This window comes from Cervus elaphus, chromosome 29 (genome assembly GCF_910594005.1).
Source record: "Cervus elaphus chromosome 29, mCerEla1.1, whole genome shotgun sequence".
Classification (NCBI taxonomy): Eukaryota; Metazoa; Chordata; class Mammalia; order Artiodactyla; family Cervidae; genus Cervus; species Cervus elaphus.
This window is the reverse complement of record NC_057843.1, coordinates 11,941,378-11,962,044: the sequence shown is the minus strand read 5'-3', so window position 1 is coordinate 11,962,044 and position 20,667 is coordinate 11,941,378. Positions and strand designations below refer to the sequence as shown.

Sequence of the window (20,667 nt, the reverse complement as noted above, 5' to 3'; positions counted from 1 at the left end):
TTGTTAGATAATTCAGTCTCAAATTGTACAGAGAGAATGGCACAGGTTGGGAAGAAACAGACAGCACATATGTGAATAAACTTTATTACTTTTCCAGAAAGTACTTTCAATAAGTTGGTAATGTAGCAACAAACTTAGGCTCATACACCTTTGAAATTTTAAAGTAATCTTCAATGATGTTGATCAGGAAATTCTTTCATGGGTGGGATTACTTCTCCAGTCTCCAGAATTGTATCACCCTAGAGAAACAAAGGTGCATTAGTGATAAATCTTGTCAGCAGAGGCAACAGTTCCCCTTCGAGCTAATCTGGAAAACCTAGCTCAGTTCTGGCATTCACATTTAAAAGTGACATAGGTAAAATAGAAGCTGTCTAAAGATAAGAAACCAGTATCCAAAATCTTAAGGAATAAGGAACAAATAGGGGAAGTTTTACTCAAACCAAACGACCACAAAGGACATGAAAGTTGTCTTTACAAAGTGACAGAAGGATGATCTTTATTTGCTTGGCCCCAAGAAATAGGAGAAGCCCTAGAAAGAAGTTGTAGGGAAATAGCTTCACTTCAATACAAGGTGGTATGTATTCCCAGCAACTAAATATGGTAGGCAGCCACCAGTTTACTCTTTGGCTCAGAAGAGATATTAGAGACAGACCAGCAAACTTTGCCTAGGCAGCTGGTCCAGATGTCTCTCCAACTTTCCAAACCTAAATACAGTGGGTGTGGCAGAACAGGAAGGGACTTAAAGCTAGAACCAAGTAGTGTGAATCCTGGAACCCTCCACTGACAAGCTGCATAATTTCAGGCAAAGTACTTAGCTTTCATTTCAGCTCTCTGTTTAAGATAGCAGATTCCATAAGCCTGACAGTCCATGAATTGACTGAGAAGGGCAGAATTATCCCATCACCACCTGCCATTCCCTGTCCTGGTTGCTCAGGACTATAAACTTGTATTATAGTAAACCAGTATACATTTTGGGGAAAACCTGTTAGCACAGCTAGCTTTACCCTAACACAGAAATTAATAACCTGAACTGGTATGAATGCTGTTGTAATAAAAATTGAGCTACACGGCACTGGCTTAGCAGTCTGGCTTCAAGACACTGGCGCTGGAGGCTAAGAGATGGAAACAAGAGACACTAATCAGTTAGAAGCACCAATAACTTAGAGGTTCTAGGAGAAGTACCTGGAAAAAAGTTATAGTATGGGTTTAACTACTACACTAATGGCTGCCTTAGGAATGTACTTTAAGAAACGTAAGCCCAAGTAAGAAGTGGCTGATTCGAGAAGAGAAATAAGAATCTAAACATTCAGGACCAGGCAATATTAGAAAATCAGATGGATTGTTTCTGAATCTCTAAAGAGTAAGAGCTAAGACTGAAGATTCTGAGAAGCCCATAAAGCTCAGTAAACACAGGGACCCAGCACCATGCAAAGATCAGACTGAAGCGGAGGTAGCGCCTGAGACAGAGTGTGTCTCAGTGGCTTCCACGTAGCTGCCGCTGAGTGGAGAGGCAGCAGGGTGAGGACATGAAATGAAAGGACTTGGTAACTGGGTACAAACCACACATACCGGCAGGTGGGACCGACTCGAAGCACAAAGGTTAGACTCCTACCAAGTTTTTCTTTCCATGCCTGCCAAATGTGAGAACTAGATGGTCCCAAGAAACCGAACGTACAGAGGCAAAAGCCTGTGATGGTTTTCTCTGGCCCTCAACCTTCTGTCAACAGGAGGTAGACTTTAAAGGCTGTACAACCCTAAGAAGGGCATATTTCCCAGTCCTCATTTTAGATGTGGTCTAGATTGATAAAGGAAAAGAATGGATGTGCCCCCGCAGCACACCACACCCCCCACCCCCGCCAGGAGTCAGGAAGAACAATGAACAAAGGTGTTTCCTCCAGAAGCAAAATCAGTCCCATTGAAGTAACCTTCCACACACAGGGGTTAGGAGTCTTCCCAGTGTTTGACCAGTGGGGCTTCAAAACCAAGTGACTGCTATGCTGTCCACATTCCACTGTTGAATAATGGGTGTGGTTGGGGGGACAAGGGATACAGTTCACTTGTCATTGATCCTCAAATCTCTAAGAGAAGAATCTCCAAGATTAACCCTGACAGATATTACTGTGCATCATCTGGCAGTCTCAGGTTGCATTGATGGAATGGGATCTTGGGGTTTCTCCCAAGGAAGAGGTCTTGTGTTACATGTGTGGGAAGAAGGAAGAGAGAGTCATTTGTTAACTAGAAGGATAGACTGTGGCAGAGGTTCCAGGTATGGGAGGCTGGGAAATATAAAAAAGCACAAAGATATCTGGGACCATGAGAATAAGTCCTGGCAAACAGGACTTGAATAGAAGTGATGTTAGCTACATCGAAGCTTAGACCTTAAAATCATCCTCTGAGATATTCAACCCTGTGATCTTGGAGCTGCATATTCACAATGGCCTAACTATAATTGTCTGATCTACACTAGTCTGTGATATCAATAGGAAATAAACTTTTGGTAAGCCACTGAGATTTGGGGATTTATTTCTTACTGTCTATCCTGTTCTAAAGTATGTACAGATGAGCAGTCTTCAGGTCCTCAAAGGGGCAACTTCTCAAGTGGGTCAATGGTACAGAAATAGGAAAGAACCGCAGTAGCAAAATATATGGAAGTAGGAGAGATGCTATGGAATCACCATGTGGTCTTCTAAAGAGATCCTCCTCCTTTTCCTTTGAACAGTAATGGCAAAATAAATAAAAAACATATAAATGGAAGAATAAATATATTACCTAACTGGTTGAAACCAGCAAGATAAATGAGGCTACCTGGGCCCTGACAAACACCAATTATACAGAAACACAGAAATCTACTACTTCCTAAAGCAGAATTCCAACTGGAGGAGTTAGCCTATTTTGGTGGTTCTCCCTAAAATTCCCTTCTGCTGCAGTTGTCAATGGATTATTGTGACTATGTCATTTGATGGAAGCAAGAATCTACATGGAGTTTTGTTTTCTAGAAGTACATAACTTAGAGATTGATGGTAGTTCATTATCTGTGACTAGAAATGGGACAAGAACATAAGATGTATTTGACTCTGCTAAACAATAACCTCATGAACAGCCAGCAAAATACCAACTGACTAATAAGTAACCTTTAATGGTAAAAAGAGTCATTTTAAATTAGGTTAATAGCCTGCATATCCATAGTATACAATTTAAAGCACACAATAACATTTTAAATTCACATATGGAGAGGTTATGGTCAAACTGTCACAGGAAACAATAATAAGTTTGGAAATAATAAAATAATTCAGTTGTTCTTACAATGCCCAGGTGTCTGCTCAAGCCAGGGCCCTAAGTCCTTAACCCACATGAAACAGGGCACCCAATGAAAAACTATTGGGACCTTCAATTCACTTTAGGACTACAAAGGTCACACAAGTTTTACAGCCAGGGTGAAAAGAATGTGCCCATGTCCCAGGTTCAACTCCAATTGCTACATCACACTATTTCCTTTTTTTTTTTTTTTTTTAAAGAATACGCAATAGGTACTTAAAACTTTCAGCAAGAAGAATTTTAGTCTAATGATCATTTGGGAAGGGAGAGAGAAATATAAGCAAAAGAAAAAACATGTTTTAAGACTTACTGGAAATATTCTTGGCTTCTTTTCAACGATGGTATACGGTTTTGTCTGTAATAAAAATAATTCTCTGTTAATTATGGTTTTAGAGTTTTTCCTAAAAGAAATCGATCATATCCCAAATTTTTACTAAGCTCCAGGCTCATACATTCAATTATTTACTTAAGATCTACTTGATCAAACAGGCATTGCAAACTTAACCAGGCCCAACAACTTAACATCCTTCAGCCCCAAACTATTCCCTATCTCTGCGACAGCACTTTCATTCTCCTAATTATAAAGGCCGAAAACCCTGACTTCGTGGCAGATCCCACTGACTCCACCTTGAGGATTTATCCTGAATCTAAGTGCTTCTCACCACTTCTAATATACTACTACCCTTGTCCAAGCCGCTACCATTTTTTCACCTACTGGTCTCTTGGCTTCCGCATGTGCCCTCGTATGGTCTATTCTCCACATTGCAGAAAGAGTAGAGTAATTCTTTTTTTGTTTTAATATTTATTTATTTGGCTGCACTCGGTCTTAGTTGCAGCATGCAGGATCTTTAGTTGTGGCATGCGGGCTCTTAGCTGCAGCATATGGGATCTAGCTCCCTGACCAAGGATCGAACCTAGGCCTTCTGCATCGGGAGCTCAGAGTCCTAACCACTGGACCACCACAGAAGTTCCTACAGTGATTAAGATGCATCACTCCTCTGCTCAAAGTTTCATAATTCTTAAGAAAAAATTAAAAAGCCAAAGTCCTTGGCCAACTCTCTGATCTCACACTACCTCCCCCCACCCCACCGCCTGCACTGTAGTCGCAGTGGCTCCTCTGTGTTAGTACAATCTGTAAGGCCTGCTTGGGCCTCAGAACCCTTCCACTTCATGATTCCTCTGCCTGAAATGCTTTTCTCCATATCCTCAGTTCATTTACGTTTTTCAAAGAGCATTTCCTCAAAGAAGCTTAATTAGAATAGCAGTCCCTCTCATCCTCTAGTCTTTTACCCTTAAGTTTTTCTTCTACAGTCTTAACCACCTCCTGTAACATTATCTTACAACATTTGCTTATCTATTCACTGCCAGTCTCCAAGACTAGAAGAAACATTTCCTGAAGACAGGGACTCAATCAGCCTTGTTCAGTGCTGTATCCCTACAGTGTTTTAGATCAGTGCCTTGTACACAGGAGGTGCTACATAAATGTACTTACTAAGCACCCACATCTGCACAAGATACCACACCAAAAAATTTAAAAGATTATTGGCATGATGTAAGACTCAGGCAAATTGGAACCAAAAGCAGGAGAGAAACTCATAAAACAATGTGAGGACACTCAAATGTCGCTAAAAACTGCAGCCAGAGGCAAGAGGATACTGAAATATCTTCAGAGAATGTTCAATTTAATGCAGCATAAAGGTATTAGCTAAAGTGAACTGGCTGTAACAGTACTGAGGATGCAGGCCTACCCAAATCAAGAGAAAGAGTAAGGTAAAGGAGAGGCCTGCGGACATCTACTGACAGAAAACCTTTAATTATGTCCATCTGTCCAGGAAAAATCTTCTAGAAGTATGAATTTCTCAGATAAGCCACCATATTAATGGCTCAAATTGTCAACCCAGCAACTGCAGGTGGTTAAATCTTTTTCTTTGAGGAGATAAGTGTTTTTTCAATCCTAGAAATATTCAGTTAAATATAGCTATGACAAGGTAAATTAAGTCAGGGTATAAACAGATGAATGTCAAATTTAATAAGGATTCTAGGTAAAATGCATTTAGGTATGTGAATTTTAAATTTAAAAAGATTTTCCTTTTCAGGGTCATTAATGTGTCCTGTAAAATTCAGCAGTCCCCAACATCTTTGGCACCAGGGGCCAGTTTCCTGGAAGATAATTTTTCCATGGGGATGAGGTGGGGAGTGGTTTCAGGATGATTCAAGCACATTACATTTACTGCCACTTTATTTCTATTATTATTACATCAGCTCCCTCTCAGATCATTAGGCATTAGAACCTGGAGGTTGGGACCCCTGCCATAAATACTTAAAAATAAAACTGAATATATAAAATATATAAATGCAGTTTAAAACATTTAAGAGAATTTGATATTTGTAAGTGGAATTGTTTTATGGAAATTCAATTTGAATTATCCAAAGATAATAAGAACAAAGAAAAGAGACTGTTCATATTTTACTAGATGTATATCTAGTTAACAAAATTTTAAAACTGAATTAAAAAAATCAAGAAATGTTTTTAAATTTGAAACTAAGAAACTGCACATTAATTTATATTTCGGGTAACTGGAACAGTTACTTCTGCACATAAAAACCACTCTTAGATGTTAAAAAAAAATTTCACAGATAGTAACATTTTTTCTTCTTTAGGGTCCTGCATGTTAAGACACTGAAAAAAAAGAAGAGGTATAATGATACAAGGCTATCCTCATAGCTCAGTCAGTAAAGAATCTGCCTGCAGTGCAGAAGACCCAGGTTTGATTCCTGGGTTGGGAAGATCCCCTGGAGAAGGAAATGGCACCCACCCCAGTAATTTTGCCTGGAGATTCCCATGGACAGAGGAGCCCGGCGGGCTGCAGTCCATGGTGTTGCAAGAGTGGGACACAACTTAGTGACTAAACCACCACCATCATGATATAAAACGGGCTGTGGACGTGTAGGTGAACATGAGTATAAAACTTTGTTTAAGCTCATCAATGACAGAAATGTAAACTACACTCTGACCCTTAGACATACATTGTTAGCCCCCTTTTAATGGCCAAAGAAAGATTTTCTGTTGGTTTATAAAATGAAACACTAACCCCCAATTCTTCACTAACCCCCAATTGGAGGCCCAATTACTGGCCTCCACTAATCTCATGTTTCTACCATGTAAGACAGGCCATGTCCACTCAAACTTCCTCAGAAACTGACAGGGCAGCACGTGCTCCTAAGCAAATTTACTTCCTCCCCATCACCAGAAAGCCTTCCTTTACAAAGTCCTACTTAAAACCTTCGTTGTGGAGGAAAAAATTTTCCTCTACCTTTCTAGGCTCTTCTGGTTTGTCTAAGAATTAAGTTGACATGAGACAGATTAATAGGAGAAAAGCAAACAAAATTCAGTAACATCTATACATGGGAGAGACCCAGGAGAACCAAGTAACTTCCCAAATGAGTTAAATACCATCTTAGGCCAAAGACAAAAGAAGATGCCGGGAGTAAGTGTTTAGGACTTCACTGGAGAGGAAGGCAATTCACATGGAGACAGAAGAGCAAAACTTTGGGAAACAAACGTCTGCTGGACCATGAGAGACGATGGGACACAGTAGGGAATTTCAATAGCCTTTGCTAGGCTCCTTCCTGTCTACTACATTTAGAGTTCATATTATAGTTATCTATGGTGATAGTTCCCTTCCTGGAACAGGTCTTCTAATCTACATTATTTTAAGAAGTTAGTGAAAGTGTTAGTTGCTCAGTCTTGACCAATTCTTGCGACCTGATAGACTAGCCCTCCAGGCTCCTCTGTCCACAGAATTTCTCCAGACAAGAATACTGGAGTGGGTACCCATTCCCTTCTCCAGTGGATTCTCCAGGGGATTGTCCTGACCCAGGGACTAAACCCGGGTCTCTTGCACTGCAGGCAGATTCTTCACCATCTGAGCCACCAGGGAAGCTGTATCTCTTGTCTAACACTGTCCAACAGAAACATAATGGGAGTGGCTTATGTCATTTTAATCTGCATACCAAAGAGACATTGTGGAGTGGCAAATTTTGCTTCCCTGAACTTTTAAGGCTAAAAATTTTAGAGTCAAAATGATTGTGAAATTTTATTTCATCCCCACCTTGGGTTATTTCTTTAAAAAGTATCTTTTGGCTCACTACTTTTTCATTCCTATTATCTCTGCCCTGATCAGATTCTCATCAACTAACATCTAGTAAACTGCAACAGCCTCTGCTGATTTGCCTGACATCAGTACTTTCCTCCCTCCAACTCACCCTACAGTTCTGTTTTTATGTTTTCCTAAATAGATGAGTTCAGTTCAGTCACTCAGTCGACTCTTTGCGACCCCATGGACTGCAGCACACCAGTCTTCCCTGTCCATCACCAACTCCCGGAACTTGCTCAAACTCTTGTCCATTGAGTCGGTGATGCCATCCCCTGTTATCCTCTTCTCCTCCTGTCTTCAATCTTTCCCAGCATCAGAGTCTTTTCCAATGAGTCAGTTCTTTGCATCAGGTGGCCAAAGTACTGAAGCTTCAGCATTAGCCCTTCCAATGAATATTCAGGACTGATTCCCTTTATGATTGATTGGATCTCCTTGCAGTCCAAGGGCTCTCAAGAGTCTTCTCCAACACCACAGTTCAGAAGCATCAATTCTTCAGCGCTCAACTTTCTTTACAGTCCAACTCTCACATCCATACATGACTACTGGAAAAACCATAGCTTTGACTAGATGGACCTTTGTTGGCAAAGTAATGTCTCTGCTTTTTAATATGCTGTCTAGGTTGGTCATAGCTTTTCTTCCAAGGAGCATCTTTGACTGCAGTGCTGCAGTCAAAATCTGCAATGATTTTTGAGCCCAAGAAAATAAAGTCTGTCACTGTCTCCAAAATAGATCAAGCCCCCTACACACAAACCTTCAAGTCACAAACTTTCAAAGATGCAAATGTGTCTGCATGCCCAATCATGTAAGGCCTGAGTTAAATTGCAGCTTGCCCTCCATCTCCTATTGCTGACAATTCTTCAACTCTATCATCTTCCACCCCCTCTCCCTCCTCCAGTTAGTAACTCTTCTTACTCACTGACCTGATGCCAACCCCTGTAAGTCAGCTGTTGTACTGTACTCCTGTACTTTTCAAGGTACTATTGCTGTTCACTATCACTTTTATGTATTATTTTTGTGAAAAATACTATAAACCTATTACAGTACAGTACTTCATAGACCATTGTGTTAGTTGGGTACCTAGGCTAACTTGGTTGGACTTAAAAAAAAAAACAAAACTGGATTTAATGAATGTGCTCTCAGAATGGAATCCATTCATATGTAGGAGACTTACTGTATATCACCTTATCAACTCACTCTCCTACTTAAAAATGGAAAGCTTCTCACTGCCTGCCACATAGAGTTCAACATGCATATAACCAACCTCCTGTCATTCACCACCACCACACTCCAGTATAAATAACCTCTGTCATTCAGGTTGTGACACCTTACTCTGGCTTGCCAACCCCATCCCTGCCCCAAACCACACTTCTCCCTGATGTCCTCCTCCCCATGCTTAGGTTCCAACGTCCTACCCCAGGTTGCTGCCGCAGCAGCTCTCCAAATAGGTATACACATCAACCCCCCACCCCCCATCCATTCAGGACCTAACACTCATCACTGTGTACAAGAATATCCTCCTCACGCTTTGGGTTATAAAACTCCACGCTGGGCAGGCAACTATCACCACTCTCCTTCCATTCCACTCCCTGAAATGTACTCCTTCCTCACCACGCCTGGGATCTAACACCCTACACCAAGGTATGCTGGGCTAAGTCGCTTCAGTCATGTCCGACTCTTTGTGACCCCATGGACTGCAGCCCACACCAGGCTCCTCTGTCCATGAGATTCTCCAGGCAAGGATACTGGAGTGGCTGCCATGCCCTCCTCCAGGGAATCCTTCTAACCCATGGATCAAACCCGTGTCTCATGTCTCCAGCATTGGCAGGCAGGTTCTTTACCACTACTGCCACCTGGAGAGCCCCACCAAAGTATCCTGAGCCTTTAAAATAAGGCAACAGGCTGAGTTCAATCATCACATGCAGATCTTCTGGACACACTGAATTCTAAAGAAAGTAAGTTGTGAAAAACCAGAGAGAACAAAGGAAAACGAAATGACAAAGACAACCTTTATCCATTTTGAATTCTATCTTATATAAGATCTGTGCTTAACAAAAAAGAGGCAGAAATTCTGTTCTCCTTTCCAGACTCAGGGCTTCCTTGGTGGCTCAAAGGGTTAAAGCATCTGCCTGCAATGCGGGAGTCCTGGGTTCAATCCCTAGGTTGGGAAGAACCCCTGGAGAAGGAAATGGCAACCCACTCCAGTACTCTTGCCTGGAAAATCCCGTGGACGGAGTCCATGGGGTTGCAAAGAGTCGGACATGACTGAGCGACTTCACAACTTCACTTTCCAGACTCAGGACCCTGAGTTTGTACCAGTATTATTAGATCAACTACATTCCTGATCATTTAAACATCATTTCTATGAGGAAATATCATTCAAGTTGTAACCAACTGATATAAAGATTAAATTTTCTGAGACATTGCTGGTGGTTCAGTGTTAAAGGCATCGGTCTGCCAGTGCAGGAGACATGGATTCGATCCCTGATCCGGGAAGATCCTACATGCTGCGGGGATGCCTGTGCATCACAAATACTGAAGCATGCGCGCCCTAGAGGCTGTGCTCTGCAACAAGAGAAGCTACTGCAATGAGAAGCCTGCACACTGCAACTAGAAAAAGCCCCCGCTCACCACAACTAGAGAAAAGCCAGTGCAGCAATGAAGACCCAGCACAGCCAAAAATAATAAATAAATAAAATTATTTTTAAAAATTAACTTTCTGAAAAACCATGCATTAGTTAAGTTTTATTAAGCCTTCTACTAAAAAGGATTCAAAGTAATTCAAGATCAGTTATAAGTGGCAGATTATTTCGACTAAGTAGAGGAGGGTAAGGCAAATTGACAAAGGAGATAATTTTGTGCAATATCAACAATATATTCTGGGATTTCCCTGGTGGTCCAGTAGTTAAGAATTCGCCTGTCAATGCCAGGAACACAAGTTCCACCCCTGGTCGAGGAAGATCCCACATGCCATGGGGCAACTTAGCCTATGTGCCACAACTACTGAGCCCACTGCCCTAGAGCCTGTGCTTCGCAACAAGAGAGGCCACCACAATAAGAAGCCAGTGCACTGCAATGGAGAGCAGCCCCCACTCGCTAAAACTAGAGAAAGCAACAAAGACCCAGTGCAGTCAAATATACTTAAATAAATATTTTTAAAAATAAATAAATTCAGAAAAACACACACTTAAAGCATACTTACAGTCACATGATACTTGAGATAATAATGAATAATCCAGACAGGAATAAGTACATGAGTAAAAGCAAAGATACTGTGTCGGTATGTCTTATAGATCTGGGGGAGAAAAAAAATACATGAAATAAATAGATTTCTCACTTTTTTTTTCCAAACTACAGTAATATGTGCATAGATATATGCCTTCAAAAAGACTTCTAAAAATATCCTTAATATAAGTTTATGATAAAATATGGAATTAAAAAATGAAAGGGTAAGTTTAATTGATTTAACCAGAGTAATCGAAACTACAGAATTTTCAGGTAAAGTCATTTCCCTGATTTATCAACTTCAGATACGCACAATCAACACCATTTGTACCGTTCCAGGTTTAGGGTGGACAACCTTGAATACACTAATGCTGGGAAAAGCATGTTTTACCTACTGGGATAAGGGTGCCCCAAGCTCACTTTGAGGTGCCTTTACACACAGCTGTTTTTAAAAAGAAAGGCAAAAGACAGCTAAAAATGGAGTTTTTCCATGGCAGCCAATTTCAATGAAAGAGACCTATTCTTTCAGGGAACGGATAATCTAGATTAAAAGTACTATATCTATATATATAGTACTTTTAATCTAGATTATATATATATATATATATATATATAGTACTATATATATAGATATAGATATATATAGATATGATTATGGAAGAAAACGTTAGTTAACTCTAAGTAAGGTAAGACAGATTTCAACAAATGATTATTTCCTTAAATCACTAGCTGTCAACTTTCAGTGGCTGCCAGTGAGTAATATCAGAGATACAAAGTGGGAGAGGGGAGGAGATTGAATTTTACCACCATAAATTAGTATCGAAGACACTCTTTGAAAAATTTGCACCAGACTTTGCAGCACAGTAAGAAAGTAGATACACATGGATTTCAAAGTGAACGCCTTCATTACTAGCCCTGTGACCATCAGTAAATCACTGAATTTGTGTAGGTCTCTGTTTCCACATACTTACAATGAGGATGAGGAATGGTTTCTACATTACAATAGTAAAAAATTAAACTTTTAACACACATGAAAGCACCAGGCACAAAGTAAGCACCCAAGCATTACTTATTACCACTATTATTAGCCAAAGTTCCAAGGAACTCTGAGATACAGTATTCATCACCCATAACAGATGTGATTTAACAACGGCTTCAAGAAAATGTGAAGAGACCCTGAAAATAAAGACAGCACTTGAATGATTTTCTGCAGAGTAAAGTCCAGGAATGACATTCTTAAACAAAAGAATGTGTTAAATGTACATAGTGGTGGCTAAGGAAGTTCAGTAGCTCAGTCGTGTCCGACTCTTTGCGACCCCATGGACTGCAGCACGCCAGGCCTCCCTGTCCATCACCAACTCCCTGAATTTACTCAAACTCATGTCCATCGAGTCAGTGATGCCATCCAGTCATCTCATCCCCTGTTGTTCCCTCTCCTCCTGCCTTCAGTCTTTCCCAGCATCAGGGTCTTTTCAAATGAGTCAGCTCTTTGCATCAGGTGGCCAAAGTAATGGAGTTTCAGCTTCAGCATCAGTCCTTCCAATGAACACTCAGGACTGATCTCTTTTAGGATGGACTGGTTGGATCTCCTTGCAGTCCAAGGGACTCTCAAGAGTCTTCTCCAACATCACAGTTCAAAAGCATCAATTCTTCAGCACTCAGCTTTCTTTATAGTCCAACTCTCACATCCATACATCACTACCAGAAAAACCATAGCCTTGACTAGATGGGCCTTTGTTGGAAAAGTAATGTCTGCTTTTTAATATGCTGTCTAGGTTGGTCATAACTTTCCTGTAAGGAGTAAGCATCTTTTAATTTCATGGCTGCAGTCACCATCTGCAGTGATTTTGGAGCCCAAAAAATACAGTCTGCCACTGTTTCCACTGTCTCCCCATCTATTTGCCATGAAGTGATGGGACCAGATGACAGGATCTCAGTTTTCTGAATGTTGAGCTTTAAACCAACTTTTTCACTCTCCTCTTTCACTTTCATCAAGAGGCTCTTTTGTTCCTCTTCACTTTCTGTCATAAGGGTGGTGTCATCTGCATATCTGAGGTTATTGATATTTCTCCCAGCAATCTTGATTCCAGCTTGTGCTTCATCCAGTCCAGTGTTTCTCATGATGTACTCTGCACAGAAGTTAAATAAGTAGGATGACAATATACAGCCTTGATGTACTCCTTTTCCTATTTGGAACCAGTCTGTTGTTCTATGTCCAGTTCTAACTGTTGCTTCCTGACCTGCATACAGATTTCTCAAGAGGCAGGTCAGGTGGTCTGGTATTCCCATCTCTTTCAGAATTTTCCACAGTTTATTGTGATCCACACAGTCAAAGACTTTGGCATAGTCAAGAAAGCAGAAATAGATGTTTTTCTGGAACTCACTTGAACTTTTTCGATGATCCAGTGGATATTGGTAATTTGATCTCTGGTTCCTCTGCCTTTTCTAAAACCAGCTTGAACATCTGGAAGTTCACGGTTGACGTACTGTTGAAGCCTGGCTTGGAGAATTTTGAGCATTACTTTACTAGTATGTGAAATGAGTGCAATTGTGCAGTAGTGTGAGCATTCTTTGGCATTGCCTTTCTTAGGGACTGGAAAGAAAACTGACATTTTCCAGTTCTGTGGCCACTGCTGAGTTTTCCAAATTTGCTGGCATACTGAGTGCAGCACTTTCACAGCATCATCTTTTAGGATTTGAAATAGCTCAACTGGAATTCCATCACCTCCACTAGCTTTGTTCATAGTGATGCTTCCTAAGGCCCACTTGACTTCACATTCCAGGATGCCTGGCTCTAGGTGAGTGATCACACCATTGTGATCACCTGGGTCGTGAAGATCCCTTTTGTACAGTTCCTCTGTGTATTCTTGCCACCTCTTCTTAATATCTTCTGTTTCTGTTAGATCCGTAGTATTTTCGTCCTTTATTGAGCCCATCTTTGCATGAAATGTTCCCTTGGTATCTCTAATTTTCTTGAAGAGATCTCTAGTCTTTCCCATTCTATTTTTTTCCACTATTTCTTTGCACTGACCATTGAGGAAGGCTTTCTTATCTCTCCTTGCTATTCTTTGGAACTCTGCATTCAGATGGGGATATCTTTCCTTTTCTTTGCTTTTCGCTTCTCTTCTTTTCACAGCTATCAACAGCATATCAATAGGGCCTCTTACAGTAATTAACATGAAGCTACATTACCAGCTAGAGGCTTATCCTGCTTTTGGGTCGAATGTAGTGTTAGTTGGTCTGTGTAATCTCAACCTCAAAAATCACACAAGAGTCCTTGGATACTAAAATCACTGGATTTTAACTCTAGTGAATCCTTGGCCATCCTTCTGAGGAAAGGTTTCTGCAGTCAAAAAAAAGCCCAACCTGTAGCGTCCTGTATAATCTAGGCAAAGATTCGCCTCCTTCTCATCACACCTGAGGGCCAAAGGGCAGGACAATCCCAAAGCCATACAAGCTCCGAACTCCTGACATCCACCGCATGACCCTTGGGACCAGACGGAGTCCCAGACAAGCCTAAGTCTCGACTGAACCTGACTCTCCCTTGGGGAACTTCCGGGCGCAGAGCTAGTCGGTCCTTAATGCCGCTATACCGAGCAGGTTGTCTCAGTAGCCAGTAGGGGTGGGGTTGGGGAGGGCGGTCACTCACCACGTTCTTCCAGAGAGCTCCGTCTTGCAAAAATTTATTCCAGAATCGCTCCACAGGCGACACCCTCTGCGGAGGCAGCACCGGTTCCCGGGGGCTCAGCTCCTGATCTTTCAGCCATCGCCTTCTCAGCTCTCGCAGCTGCTGCAGCCGCAGTTTCTCGTCGGGCGTATACCCCGACATGTCGCTGCTGATACCAAGGCAGCAGGACACGGCGCGCACCCGAACCAGGGTCTTGTAACTTACGCGCGCTCCCGCTCTGCAAGGCGACCTTGCGAGGACGCCTGGGAGCGGCGCGCCGTTATAACGTCACTCTGTTCCTGCCCCCGAGCGACTCCAACCTGTGCATAGTGGCTGGGCATGCGCAAAACCTGGCACACCTCGCCGATTTTACTGTTCCAAATTACCAGAAGCGGCGGGGGCGGAGCCCAGAAGCGATGGGGGCGGGGCCCAGCGGGGCGGGGCCCAGCGGGGCGGGGCGGCGGGCGCTTAGTTCCCTGAAGAGAATGAGAGGTCGGAGAACTAGAGGTTCTGATGAGGAAGAACTGGTGTGCTGGATATTGAAAAAATGAAAATATGTGACTCAGTGAATGTGACGTCCAAGTGTAAAACTCTTTACTTGCTCTCCCACCTTAGAATTCCTCTTCCCGTGACCTACAGAGCCTGTGGAGACACGTTGTCTTCTGCTAGTGACTGAAAAAGTGACCCTGAGCAGCTGTCTCAGTGTCCCTTCATCTGTTCCTGTTATTGTTTAGTTGCCAAGTCGTGCCTAACTCTTTTGCGACCCCTTGGACTGTAGCCGGCCAGGATCCTCTGTCGGTGGGATTTCCCAGGCAAGAATACTGGAGTGAGTTGCCATACCCTTCTCATGAGTAATCTTCCAGACCCAGGGGTCCGCATTGCAGGCGGGTTATTTACCGCTCAGCTCCTGCGGGAAACCCTTCCTTCATCTGTACTGTAGAAGTAAAAAGAATCTCAATATATAGCAGAGTTATACACATTCACCCTTTGATCCGGTATTCTCATTTTTAGAATTCTATCCTAAAGATATAGTGGTGAAAGTACGTGCAAGATTGTTCACTGCAGCATCATATATAATAAAATATGGAAATTCCTCAACAAATGGCTAGTTGAATAAATTGTAAAATAACGCAATGAAGTGAGTGCTTGAAAACATATATTGTTCAGTGAAAAAAAAGCTACATGGAGAGGTGTACATAGTACCTTTTATCCAAAAAAGGGAGGACAGTAGTAATACATATACATTTGCCTATGAAACAGCCTAGAGACTATGGCCAACGCAGTAACCATGAATATCTCTAGCTCCTAGATTGTGATCTCTAAATACTGTCTTCCATTAAAAGGAACCAAGGCTCCTTAGAGTAGTTGGTCTCAAAACATTTTGTTCCATAAATCTCTTTAAATTCTTAAAATTGCCTGGCTTAATAAATGATAGCAGAATTCTTATAGCTGCTTCTACATTCAATCATAATCTCATACGTCATGTAACCTTGGGAAGTTCTGTATATATTTGTGAGACAAAGAGAGTATAAAAGAGCAAATAGCATCTTAGTATTTTTGTGAAAATAATTGTGACCACACAAACCCCATGATAGGATCACAGGGACTCCCAGAGTCTCCCCAGTCACACTTTGAAAACCATCACTTTGGAGAAATAGCTAATTTCAGGTTCGGGTTGGAAATGTAAAATAAGGCTGGAACGTCTTATCTTAGCCGAAGGCAGGGAGGTTTTTAAAGACTAACAGGGTCGTGTCAAAATGATTGAGGAGACAACTTGAATAGACTTACACTGGTCAAAGATGGAATGATTTGAGCATCAATAAGTATAGTGACTTCAATGGAATGAAAAATATCAGGTACATTTACATACATGATTTAAGAAATGATTTGTGGTTTTAAAAAAATCGATTTTTTTTCCACTATAATTTAAAAAAAAAAAACCTTATTGGTCACTATTTGATGGTGTTAGGGAAAGTGAAAGTGAAGTCGCTCAGTCGTGTAAGACTCTTTGTGACCCCAGTCCATGGGGTGTTAGGGAACCAACTCATTATTTTGAAAACTAATAAGCAAAGGAAAAATCAAGCATTTTTCTGGCCTCTTTATATAAATCATAAATTAACAAAATAGTTGATAAGGAGAAATTTATTTAAAAAATCATAAAAACCTAATAAAAGAAGAATAGATGGCATAGTTAGAATATTACTATTTTGCAAACATTAGTTTGTTAATTAATGCCCAGAGGAAGAGGTTGACATCCTTGACAGCAACTGCGCCTCCTGGTGGGAGACTGCCTCACTGCCTGTGAACGAGCCTTGCTAAACAAAAAACTGAAGCTGAATCTGATCAAGTTTCTAGATCTAACCATTCATTTACAGGAAACAGGAATGAGATCAGAATGATATTAATACAATAAGAAAAATCTAACTTGTAGAAACTTCAGACAAGCAGCTCAGATTCTTTAAAAGACTATCAGGAGGCGAGAGAGAAAACCTATACATTAAGAGAAACAACAATAAGAAAACAAATAACCCAATTTAAAAACTGGCCACAGATCTTGGCAGACACCTCGCCAAAGAAGATATACAGATGGAAAGTAAGCATACGAAAAGATGCTCCACATCATATGTCATCAGGGAAATGCAAACTAATGCCACTACACACCCACTAGAAGTGCCAAAATTTGGAACACTGACAACACAAAATGCTGTGGAGGAGGGATGTGGAGTAACAGGAACTCTCATCCATTGCTGGTAGGAATGCAAAATGGTATCACCACTCTGGAAGACTGGAGGGTTCTTATGAAATGAAACTTTCTCTTACCTTAAAATCCTACAATTTTGTTCTTTGGTATTTACCAAAGGAGTCAGAAACTTACATCCACACAAAAACCTGCTCACAAATGTTTACAGTACCTTTATTTATACTTGCCCAAACTTGGAAGCAACCAAGATGTCCTTCAGTAGGTGAATGTTTAAGTAAACTGTGGTACATCCAGACACGGCTTCCCTGGTGGCTCAGATGATAAAGAATCTGCCTGCAATGTGGGAGACCTGGGGTTCAATTCCTGAGCTGGGAATATCTCCAGGGAGATACTCCTGGAGAAGGGAATGGCAACCAACTCCAGTATTATTGCCTGGAGGATTCCATGAACTGAGGAATCTGGTGGTCTACAGTCCATGGGGTCACAAAGAGTCAGATACAACTGAGCGAATTAAGTGTGCAATAGCATTATATCTTAAAAAGCAAAAAAAAAAAAAAAAAAAAGGAAATATGTTAGCTTTAAAATACTTTATTAGGCTTCCCTGGTAGCTCAGCTGCTAAAGAATCCACTTGCAATGCAGGAGACCCCGGTCCGATTCCTAAGTCAGGAAGATCCCCTGGAGAAGGGATAGGCTACCCACTCCAGTATTCTTGGGCTTCCCTTTACCCAGAAGGTAAAGAATCCACTTGCAATGCAGGAGACCTGGGTTGGGAAGATCCTCTGGAGGAGGGCATGGGAACCCACTCTAGTATTCTTGCCTGGAGAATCCCCATGGACAGAGGAGCCTGCCGGGCTACAGTCCATGGGATCACCAAGAGTCGGACACGACTGAGCAACGAAGCACAGTATAGCACATCCAGAAAAGGGCATGTTATTCCATGCCAGAAAGAACTGAGCTATCAAGCTGTTGAAAATACATGGAGGAATCTTACTGGCATATAGCTAAGTGAAAGGAGCCAAACTGAGAAAGTTACATGCTGTATGATTCCAACTACATGACATTCTCCGAAAGACAAAACTATGGAGACAATAAAAGATGAGTGGCTGCTGGAGGGGGTTGGGGGAGACTAACAGGCAGAGCACAGAGGATTTTAGGGGAGTAAAAATATTCTGTATGATACTATTATAATGATGGATGTATTATCATACATTTGTCCAAACCCACTGAACTCACACCACCAAGGGTAAACACCATGAACTTTGTGTGATGTGATGTATCCATGTAGGTCCCTTGTATGTTCATCATCGGTTTAAAATAAAAGCACTATTCTGGTGAGAGATGTTGATAATGGGGGAGGCTACACATGTGTGAGAACAGGGCATATACCTCTCACTTCTCTCTCAATTTTATTTTAAACCTAAAACCTGTCTAAATATTTGTTTTTTAAAGAGAGACAATGAGGGAAATTTGAACACTTTCTCAATCTTTTATGATAATAAGAAATTACTTTTCATTCTATATGTTATGATTTTGTGGTTATATTTTTAAAGGGGTATTCTTATCTTTTAAATATAACTTCTAAACTACTTATAAATGAAAGGACAGTAGCCTGCCAGGCTCCTCTGTCCATGGGATCCTCCAAGCAAGAATCCTGGAGCAGGTTGCCATGCTCTCCTCCAGGGGATCTTCCAGACCCAGGGATCAGACCCATGTCTCTTACGTCCTGCATTGGTAGGCGGATTCTTTACCACTAGTGCCCCTGGAAAATCTGCAATTTACTTCTAAATAATGAAAAATTAGTAATGAGTTGGTAATGTTTGAAGCTGACTAATAGGTAAATGGTGGTTAATTATACTCCGTTCATATACTATTTTGTATATGAAATATTTTAAAAGATTTATGCCTTGAAGTAGTAAGCAAATTGTGTCTTTTAAGCTCTTATTAACCCTCATTCTGTCTTATAACTGCTTAGGTGAGAGCTCTCATCTCTATTATGATGAGATACAATCATTTGATAGTCAAATTTGGGTAAGTCCCTGAGTGTTTAATTACCCCCAGAGGGGTTGTGTAAGGCATTTGATAGCCCAAGTAAGTGTTTTCCTTGTGAGTCAAGACAGGGCTTCCCTGATGATTCAGTGGTAAGGAATCCACCTGCCAAGCAGGAGCTGCAGGAGATTTGGGTTCAATCCCTGGTTCAGGAAGATCCCCTGGAAAATAAAATGACAACCCACTCCAGTATTCTTGCCTGGGAAATCCCTTGGACAGAGGACCCTGGTGGGCTACAGTCCAGTCCATGGGGTCACAAAAGATTTGGATACAACTTAGCAACTAAACAACCAACCAAGAATTAAAGACATCTAGTAGTTTCTTGTGGAGAAGGCAGTGGCAACCCACTCCAGTACTCTTGCCTGGAAAATCCCATGGACGGAGGAGCCTGGTGGGCTGCAATCCATGGGGTCGCTAGGAGTCGGACACGACTGAACAACTTCATTTTCACTTTTCACTTTCATGCATTGGAGAAGAAAATGGCAACCCACTCCCGTGTTCTTGCCTGGAGAATCCCAGGGACGGCGGAGCCTGCTGGGTTGCTGTCTATGGGGTTGCACAGAGTCGGACACAACTAAAGCGACTTAGCAGCTTAGCAGCAGCAGTAGTTTCTTGAATGGAGGGTCCTTATTCTGACTTGCTCTGGAAATTTACCACACTTTTCCCCACTTCCCACCATCACCACATTTATAAAGGGGCGGGGGGGGGTGGGAAAGAAATGAAATCAATATTGTTTTGGAAAATATCTTATTCCATTGGTTAATGCCTACCATATTTCCACCCCTTTCCACTTACCTATAGCTGTGAAATCCATGGAGATTAGTTAAATAAAAACAAAGCACAACTGGGGAGCCTTTCCCTCTCAACACACCTGGGAAAGGTAACACAAACTTAGATGGTTGCAGCACTTGGATAACTACCTGATATTCCCACAAGAGGGCACTCTAAGTTTCTGAAAAATCATAAAATCTAACAAATGGGGTTTTATATAAGGTCTCATTAACAAGCCCATAAGGATGGGAAAGAGCTAAGGAATGGTGGGCAGGGAAAATAAGGGGTCAGGAGATAAAGTGAGACGTTGTCTTCTGTCAATAAACTTACCTCTTCAACTTTAAATCCATCTAATAAGAGTCTGTGGGCGTCCCAGGTGGTGCTAGTGGTAAAGAACCCACCTGCCAATGAAGGAGACAAAAGAGATGTGAGTTCGATCCCTGGGTTGGGAATATCCCTTGGAGGAGGGCATGGCAACCTGCCCCAGTATTCTTGCCTGGAGAATCGGATGGACAGAGGAGCCTGGTGGGCTACAGCTCATGGGGTTGCCAAGAGTCAGGCATGACTGGAGCAACTTAGCACACAATAAGGGTCTGTGTTTCCAGCTATGGTTTTAAAACCCAGTTCAGTTTGACTGCTGCAAGTGCACAGTTTGGGGCAGACATGAAATGGAGCCTGTGGATTTCAGATGGTGTGGGACAGAAGGCAGAAATGCCTGCAGCAAACCACCTCCCCACCACCACCCCTGCACCTGTCTGAGTCTGCCAGCAGGAACTGCAATGAGAGT

The 20,667-nt window shown here is 41.7% G+C and overlaps 1 protein-coding gene and 1 long non-coding RNA gene across 3 annotated transcripts; both read right to left on the bottom strand.

Moving 5' to 3' along the window:
- Positions 1–68: 68 nt before the first annotated feature.
- Positions 69–14,682, bottom strand: NDUFB6 (NADH:ubiquinone oxidoreductase subunit B6). 2 transcript variants are annotated; one of them, XM_043890601.1, is made up of 4 exons: positions 14,344–14,663; positions 10,672–10,764; positions 3,626–3,670; positions 69–239 (listed from the first exon to the last, which is right to left on the bottom strand). In XM_043890601.1, exons 1-4 carry the CDS (start codon positions 14,521–14,523, stop codon positions 171–173), a joined length of 387 nt encoding a protein of 128 aa, XP_043746536.1. In that variant the 5' UTR covers positions 14,524–14,663; the 3' UTR covers positions 69–170. The 2 variants fall into 2 exon arrangements, with proteins under 2 accessions (XP_043746536.1, XP_043746537.1); XM_043890602.1 differs by lacking the exon at positions 10,672–10,764 and having other exon boundaries at positions 14,344–14,682.
- A 490-nt stretch (positions 14,683–15,172) lies between these two features.
- On the bottom strand, positions 15,173–20,283 carry LOC122685732. Its single transcript, XR_006338534.1, has 3 exons — positions 20,211–20,283; positions 19,905–19,980; positions 15,173–15,295 (listed from the first exon to the last, which is right to left on the bottom strand). It is a non-coding gene; the product is annotated as an uncharacterized LOC122685732 (long non-coding RNA).
- Between the last annotated feature and the right edge of the window lie 384 nt (positions 20,284–20,667).

Coding starts and splice junctions, on each gene's coding strand:
- NDUFB6 (XM_043890601.1), bottom strand. CDS start 14,523: ATGTCGGGGTATACGCCCGACGAGAAACTGCGGCTGCAGCAGCTGCGA. Junction 10,765..14,343: donor GAGCTCTCTGGAAGAACGTG/GTGAGTGACCGC, acceptor TTTCTCCCCCAG/ATCTATAAGACATACCGACA. Junction 240..3,625: donor AGAAGCCAAGAATATTTCCA/GTAAGTCTTAAA, acceptor TTGTTTCTCTAG/GGTGATACAATTCTGGAGAC.